Source organism: Elephantulus edwardii, unplaced genomic scaffold (genome assembly GCF_000299155.1).
Source record: "Elephantulus edwardii isolate Elephantulus edwardi_28Jun2011 unplaced genomic scaffold, EleEdw1.0 scaffold00096, whole genome shotgun sequence".
In the NCBI taxonomy this organism is placed as follows: Eukaryota; Metazoa; Chordata; class Mammalia; order Macroscelidea; family Macroscelididae; genus Elephantulus; species Elephantulus edwardii.
This window is the reverse complement of record NW_006399846.1, coordinates 1433994-1442612: the sequence shown is the minus strand read 5'-3', so window position 1 is coordinate 1442612 and position 8619 is coordinate 1433994. Positions and strand designations below refer to the sequence as shown.

At 43.6% G+C, this 8619-nt stretch overlaps 1 protein-coding gene across 1 annotated transcript in view; it reads right to left on the bottom strand.

The window, feature by feature from the left end:
• Positions 1-3056: 3056 nt before the first annotated feature.
• Positions 3057-8619, bottom strand: part of ACRBP (acrosin binding protein) — a 16705-nt gene continuing 11142 nt past the window's right edge. Inside the window, exons 9-10 of the mRNA XM_006891280.1 lie at positions 3707-3790; positions 3057-3179 (exon numbers count right to left, since the gene is read on the bottom strand). Coding sequence (XP_006891342.1) covers positions 3057-3179; positions 3707-3790 — 207 coding nt within the window. The remainder of the gene's footprint in view (positions 3180-3706; positions 3791-8619) is intronic.

Genomic DNA, 8619 nt, shown 5'->3' with positions numbered 1-8619 from the left:
ATCCTCTTTTATAGACAGCTAAACCCTTTGGGTTAAGGTAGTGTTTCCAGAAGACTTCATTAAAATATACCTTGGCTTTTCAAGGAGAGGAGCAAATGGGGGGGGGAGGGGTTTGTGCGGGGAGAAGGGTGCAACAATGAATGAATGGAATCCCAAAATCTCTGTAGATGTTCATTGAAATGAAAAATAAACAACCTAAATTAAAAAAAAATCTTTTTAATGAAAAAAAAATATACCTTTGCTAGCTGGGAAGGATAACAGTATGAATACATCTGAGCCCTTGAACTTATTAGCAGAGTTTAACCAGGTAGCTAATTGTTGTTTAGCAAAGGGGCTCTCCCTAAGGGTCCAGTGAATGTAGAGGTGGTGTTAAGTCTAATTGAGTTGAGGTGAAAGGTAAAATAGTCCCCAAAGAGGTCTCCTAAGTAGCCTGGGACAGACTAGGGTTCAACACGGCAAGGGGGCAGCTAAAGGGTGATGAAAAAGCACAGCCTTCCTAAGACCCCCCCAGAATGGGGCTTCCAGCCTTCAGAGGGTGCCCAGGGGTGGGTCAAAGATGCTGGCTGTCTACCTGGTAGCATGTCCTTAGAAAGTCTGTCTGTTCAAGGCAACCCCTTGTTAGCTCTCTTCTCTACTTTAAGAGGTTTTCCAGGGCTTATAAGCCAACCTCATCTCCATCCACACCTCTGTCCCATGTGTAAGGAAAGGGGTGCTGCCCTTGTTTGCCCCCGTGAGGTTCAGCGCCCACATACCTGTGTTCCTTGTTGCTCTGCTGGGATCCCAAGTTGGCTTCCACTGCCACCTGGCTCTGACCTGGGCTTGGCTGGTAGGACCTGCTCCTGGGACAGGTAAGGAACACGCCCACCTCGGCAGATCACAGCATATACCTGGGCAGCTCCTCCAGCTCACTGAGCCCCACACTGGGCAGGGAGATCCAGGAGGAGGCAATGGCCCTCAGACAGTCAGGACTGGTCACGTATAAAACCCAGCAGGTAATGGCACTTAACCCAGCTTCCAACTCTTGTCAACTAACAACTCTCCCCACCCATTACTCACACAATCACTCACCAGTTTCCGCTAAGCCTTTCTGACACACCCACCCCACAGATGCCAGATGACTAATCAACTAGCCTCTTGCTGGTCTCGCCAGGTTCCCTCTGGGTGTCTCTCTTCCTCTCCGACATCTGTCAGGAGGCTGAACCTATGCTGCTTGTGGCTTGTACCCTCTGTTGCCCAGCATTCCTATACCTTCCAGTTTCTTTTGAGCCCTTCCTCACTGTGGAGCACACAGACCTCCCCAAAGATGCCACTTACCAGGCTGGACTATATTGTTGTTTTTTGTTTTATGTCTATTCTACAGACACTGCCCACCTCACATGTGAGTTCTGGAAGGGCAGGTAGCTCCAGTGATAGCTCCTTGTCCCTATATCCTACAGCTAAGCACAGGGCCAGCCATGTCAATACTCAATAAATAAAAAATAAGTTCAAGTATTGGGTGTTAGGTAAAATGGTATATTGTAGCCAAATGAGTTTGGGACACACTAGTTTCTTTATTACAAGATTCTCAGCGCTTTTAATATCCTTTAAGACTGACCACATGTCCAAGGACAAAATTCAGATGGAAGAAAAGGTTAGGAAAGAAGAGGAAAGGAAAAAGAAATACCTGGAGGATGTGTGCTGTTACACTGTGAGAAATGCAACACACAGGTCATCAAACAAAACACACACGGATTGTTGAACGGCAAACCAATGTGCTCAATAAACGTTTAACCAAAATGTGATGGATCACTGAATGGGAAACTCATTTACTCTGTACTTCACTCAATTCACAATTTAAGAGAAACAGAACATGGGAAAGGATGTCCAATTAGTGGTCTAGTATTAGGGTCCTTCTGGTGACAGTTGACTATATGTTGATAATTAAACCTGACTGAAGGGTACACAAGAGGTGCACAAGACTGTACTAGTTTTGTGCTTGTTTGAACACAATTATGTTTTAACATAACTAAAAAACATTTAAAGTTGTGATCTCTTAGCTGAACCTCCAGCGGGTTTTCAGAGGAATTTTTTTTTAATACTCTTTTCCTTGTTGTGTACCAAGTCAGATCCAGCTGTTACAGGAGGAGATGCTCCCCCTTCTCCAGTGGAGCATCTGGTGGACTCGAACTGCGTGCCTATGAGTAAATTGCACGGGACGTCACTGCCCATCCTTCTCCCATGGAGCAGCTGGTGGCCTCGAACCAGCTTCTTGCCCCTAGGCCACTAGAGCCCAATTATGTATGTTTTCATATAATTAGAAAAAAAAATTTAAAATTGTGAATCTCTAGAAGGGAGAGTGATTAAAGGCCAATGCTAGAGTCACACTGCAATGAATATTGTCAAGGCAAAATAACCAGATTCAGATGATGTGGCAAATTCCTAGACATCCAAATCAAGGGTTTCTTAGGCGCTACCTACATAACAGTAGTTTCCTCCTTCCTGAGAAAGCACAAGATTTCCACGCTTCCCTCATATTGAATCTCCTGAATCCAATCTCAGTCTCTGGACTTTATTTCTCAGAGAAACAACCATATACTCAATCCTAAGGCTTCAGCAATGCAGGCACACATACCCTTCATGGCCTATTGTGATCCCCAAGACGCCAGCCATGGTTTTCTTCAATTACAAGTCTTGATGTCTTTGGTCTTTTGCTCCTTGTGGGAGATGGCTGCTTCCATACATACCATTTCCATGAGAAGAGAATCTTTTTTACAGCTGAAGCCATAAACTTGGGGGCTGGAGGGACTGGTTTACACAGGCAGGGAAGCTATGCTATAGATAAGTATTGTAACAAACAGAAGCTACACAGGCTGAAAAATAAGTACTTTATGTAAAGATATCCTTGAGGGTAGATGGTGCTCTTATGACAGGTCTCTGCAGGACTGTGGCTCCAACTAAAAAAACCTTGAGGGGCCAGACAAGAGACCTTACATGTTAGCCTGGAAACAGACTGAAAGATGGGGCATTTAGGAGTGATGGAGAATCTGGAAAGGGTTGGGGGCAGGATAGGTTCCAGCTCATCCAGATTGGCCTAGGGTCAAGGTGCTAAACTCCTGGCTCCAGTGAAGCACAAGATCCTCGCTTTTGGCCTGGGTAATCACACTGTAAGTCTCATTGCGCAGACATCTCATACGGAACACCTGCAGGGGTGTGGACATGGGGGAGGTGGTGTCAGAACGCCAGCAAGAACCAGGGGATGTGGACGTGAGCACAGGGTAACAGAGAAAAGAGAATTTGGATGTGGGTTTTTACAAAACTGGCTGCAAGAGAAACCAAATAGCCTAACTCCCTCCTTTCGGAAATAAATGATGAGGGTGAGAGGCTCAGAGTGGGAAGTGACTTATTCCAGACTACCTGATGAGTAAGAACAGGGGGCAGGACGGAAACAGCTTCCAGTTCCCAACCCAGCTAAGGGTTCTTTCTAGCTGTGCCCTCAGGGCCTCACCACTTACAGTAGCATCCCTCCCAGTTAAACTCCAGACTTGGAAAATTCTTGATTACTCCAAGACTGGATGGGAAGGGCGAGCCTTGATTGAAGCCTCTGCCCCAGTAGATGGAGGTAGAGAACTGTTCTTAATCCTGGCTGCTTTAAAGTGCTCAGAGTAGACCCCCCCTTGGTGATGGACTGAGAATGGGGTGGGAGAAAAAGGGGGTAGAAGGGGCTCACCTTCTGGTCTTGGTTTCTCAGCGAGCACTGCTGGCTTTTGAAAGCACAATAGTTTGGGTACTGCACAAAGTTTGTGTCACAAATCTAAGGTAGGAGCAAGAGATGGGGAGGTGTCAGAAGCTCTGGGAAGACACAGCCCTTCAGAGAATACCCACAATGGCAGACTGAAGAGTAAAGGTGGTGTCTTTGAGAACTGTGGTTCCCCATCCACATGCTTCCTCCCTTTTCTTTCCCACCCTCAGACATAGTTAAAGTTTCTGCGAAAAAGTATCCTGGGAGAATGAGAAGGGACTTCTCCTCTGGGAGAGTGACTAAGGAATGAGGAAAGGGATGAGGGGAGCAGAACATGGAAAGAGAGCCCAATTAGGGTCCAGTCCCAGGGTCCTTCTGGTGACATAAGGGATAGAGTAAGAGAACGGCTAATATGAAACTTGGTTGAATCACTTCTCTATTTGGTCCTTGTCCTCCAATCTATAAATCCAGAGGGTGGCTTGGATGGTCTCTGAGACTTCTTCCAAAATGAGGCATCTGGGCAATGGACTCCTTAGCTGAGCTACCAGCCTGTCTTAAATGGCCCCTACTTTTCCCTTGTTTTGGTTTTCCTGCTAAACTACAGAGAGGAGGAGCTTGGCTCTCAGAAACAAAAGGCAGTTCCACTTGAGGAGGAGGGGAGCAAGGTTCACTGAGAGGAAAAGCTGCTGGAGTCATTGGGGAAGGAGCTGACAGACTGAGGTTAGGAAGCTCTGGCCCACAGGATTGGGCAGCACTTCTAGGAGCCCTTATGGATGGCACAATGATAAGCACTTGGCTGCGAACCTAAAGGTCAGTAAATTGAGCCCACCGGTTGCCGGAGGCACCACCTGTCTGTCAGTTATTGTACTCTGGTGGCTTATGTGTTGCTGGGATGCTGGATGCTGTGCGAATGCCACTCCCATTTCAATACCAAAATGGATGTCAAATGAGACTCTGAAACTTGCTCTCAAACATATAGAAGTGAAAATGAAAGAGGAAATGAGAGATCTGAACAGAGATTTCAAAAGGCAGATGAGAAGATAAAGTACCATTACATAATGGGCGAAGACCTGGAGTTAGAAAACTAAAAGAGCAAAATACACTTGGCATTTCTCAAGCTGAAAGAACTCAAGAGGAAAAAAAGAGTCTCAAGTTGCAATACTTAAGGATTTCATAGGCAAAATATTGAATGACACAGGAAGCATCAAAAGAAATGGAAAGAGTCATTGTACAAGAACTGGTTTGCAACCACTTCAGGAAGTAGCATTTGAGAGAGCTCTGGTGGCCTAGTGGCAAGAAGCTGCACTGCAATCTCAGAGGTACACGGTTCAAATCCACCAGATGCTCTGCTGGAGAAGGAGGGGCAATCTCCTCCTGTACCAGTCAGATCCAATTTGACGGTACACACACAAAAAATAATAAAATTTAAAAAAAATCTCAGAGGAAGTAGCATATGGCCAAGAACGATTAAAGGAAGAATTCCAACTTGCATTAAAGACATTGGCTATATGTAAGGTTTTAGAAATTGACAAATCACCAGGTCATATCTTTCAGCAAAAAGATACAGCCCTGGACATGCTCATTCATTTATGCCAAGAAATTTGGAAGACAATTACCTGGCTAACCAACTGGACAGATTCTTATTCGTTCTCTGCAAAGAATGATGATCTAACAGAATGGAGAATTTATAGAATAATAATTAATATAATAGGCACCTTAGTCTGCAGACTGACATCATTGCTCTTCAGTACTTTGGAGGGGTCTCCGACAGCAAACTCCCAATGCAATACATTTTTTAATTTCCTGGCTGTTAGTGACAAGAGTGTTGACTGTGGAGCCAAGCAAACTAAAGCTGTTTACAATCTCAATCTCTTTACCATCCATCACGATGCTGCCAATAGGCCCAGTGGTGAGACTCTTTGTTTTCTTGGTATTGATCCTCAATCCATACTGAAGGCTGTAGTCCTTGACCTTCTGCAGCAAGCACTTCATGTCCTCCTCAATTTCAGCAAGCAAGATTGTGTCATCTCCATAATGCAGATTGAGTCTTCCTCCAATCCTGATGCTACATTTCTCCTCCAGCCTCCTGGATAATCTGTTCTGCATACCAATTGGACAGGTATGGAGATACGACACATCCCTGGAGTACACTCTTCCTGATTTTGAACCATGCAGTGTTCCCTTGCTCTGTTCTGACAACTGCCTCCTGGTCCAAGTATTGGTTTCACATAAGCACTATCAAGTGTTCTGGGATTCCCATCCTTCTCACAGTTACTAGTTTCTTGTGGTCCAGTCAAATGCCTTTGCATAACCAATGAAACATAGATAGACATTCCTCTGGTACTCCCTGCTTTCAACCATGATCCATCTGACATTAGCTACCCCTTCTAAACCTAGCCTACACTTTTGGCAGTTCTCTGTTGATGTGCTGTTCCAGTCGTTTTTCTGCAGAATGTTGCTTGCATGTGATATTAATGATACTGTTCGATAATTTCCACACTCTGTCAGGCCACCTTTCTTTGGAATGGGAACAAATAAAGATAGATCTCTTCCAGTAAGTTGGCCAGGTGGTTGTCCTCCAGATTTCTTTGCACAACTTGGTGAGCACATCCAGGCAACATCTCTTTGCTGAAATATATCAATTGCTATACCGTCAATTCCTTGGGTCTTGTTCTTTGCCAATTCTTTCAGAGCAGCTTGAACTTCCTCCTTCATCATCACACCTCTTGCTCATACGTTGTTTCATGAAATTCTTCTGTGTCCTCCAATTCCTTTTGGTATAATGACACTGTATACTCTTTCTACCCTCTTTTAATACTTCCTGAATTATTTAATATTCTGCCCAAAGTCTAGAGACTAAGGTTCACCTGATACAGGCCATGGTCTTTGCAATCACTTGCTATGCATCAGAGAGCTGGACAATGACTACAAATGATAGAAGGAAAATTGATGCCTTTGAGTTGTGGTGTTGGAGAAGAGTATTGAATATACATGCCATGGACTGCTAAAAGAACAAATAGGTTCATCTGCGAGAGGGTTAAACCAGGCTGCTCCTTGGAGGCAAGGATTCTGAAGCTTTGTCTGACATACTTTGGACATATTGTAAGGAAGAACCAATCCTTGGAGAGGGATATCATGTTTGGGAGGGTGGAGGGACAGCACAGGAGAGGAAGACCCTTGATGAGATAGATTGATTCAGTGACTGGGGTAAAGGGGTGGATGTGTCAGAGACATTGAGATTAGCACATGATAGAGCAGGGTTTAGGGCTGTTGTACATAGGTTTGCTATGAGTCTTAGGCCACTCAACGGCATATGGCAACAACAACAACAGGCAAGTAAAGTCTTGCTAAGATTATTTTAAAATGCTGGAGAAGTACATCAATAATGAACTGTCAATTCTGAAGAGGTCAGGGGGAGCTCTGGTGGCCTAGTGGCAAGAAGTTGCACTGCAATCCCAGAGGAACACGGTTCGAATCCACCAGACGCTCTGCCGGAGAAGGAGGCGCAATATCCTCCTGTACCAGTCAGATCTGATTTGATGGTACACGCACACAAAATAAAAAAAAAAAATTCTGAAGAGGTCGTGGAACGAGGGATGATATCATCAATTCCAGGTGAATCTTGGCTAAAAGCAGAAAATACCAGAAAAATCTTTACTTGTGTTTTGAAGACTATGCAAAGACTTTTGATTTTGTGGATCATAATAAATTATGGCTAACATTGAGCATAATCGGAATTCCAGAATATTTAATCATACTTATGGAGAACCTGTACATGGTTTGAACAGAACAAGAAGATACTGTATGGTTTAAACTCAAGATGGATGTGCATCAGGGTTATCATTTCATCACACTGAATCAGTGTATATGTTGAGCAAAGAATCTAAGGAGCTAGAGTATATGAAGAAGAATGTGGCATTAGGATTGGAGGAAGAATCACCAATCTGTGATATGCAGATGACATAACTTTGCTTACTGAAGTACTTATTGAAGATCAAACACTGTAGCCTTCAGTATGGATTACACTTCAACATCCAGAAAATAAAAATCCTCACAACTGGATCAAAAGTAGTAACATAATACATTCAGAAAAGATAGAAGTTGTCAAGAATTTAATTTTACTTGGATACATAAACAATCAACACCTATGGAAGCAGCGGTTATAAAACCAAAAGATTTATTGCAATGGCCAAACCTCTTAAAGTGCTAACAAGGCTGTAACTTTAAAGTTGGCTTGATCTAAGTCATGGTATTTTCTTCCCCTGCCCTTGTTGTGCACCGCTGAACTGGAACCGACTGGCACAGGAGGAGATTGCCCCTCCTTCTCCAGTGGAGCATCTGGTGGATTCAAACCGACTGCTTTCAGGATTTATGTACAGCTCCTTGCCACTAGGCCAACAGAGCTCCCTAAGTCATAGTATTTTTAATTGCTATATATGCATGTGAAAGCTGGACAATGAATAAGGAAGACTGAAGAAGATGAACTGAAATGTTGGTAAGATGGATATGTAATGTACCAAGAACTGCTAAAAGAACAAACACATTTCATTAACATTATTAAAAAAAAAAAAAGAACAAACACATTTATCTTGGAAGAAGTGCAGCCAGGATGGTGAGTTTTTTGGTGTTTTTTTTTTAAGTTGTCAATATTTTAATTTTCATTTTTTTAGATCTGTAATCAATATCTCTAGTATAAAATTCAATAAATAAAAAATGTATTTAAATGAGAAAATCTACTGTCAATGAATGTTGTTGTTGTTGTTTAATGCCGTCGAGTCCTAGGCCTGAGCACTGTTCGTACATAGAGTTTCCAGAGGCAAGCCATTTTGGAAGTGGATGCCGCTCCTGCTTCCAGGCTTGATTTAGTCGGGAAGCTCCAGCCAACACTGTCCACCATGGGT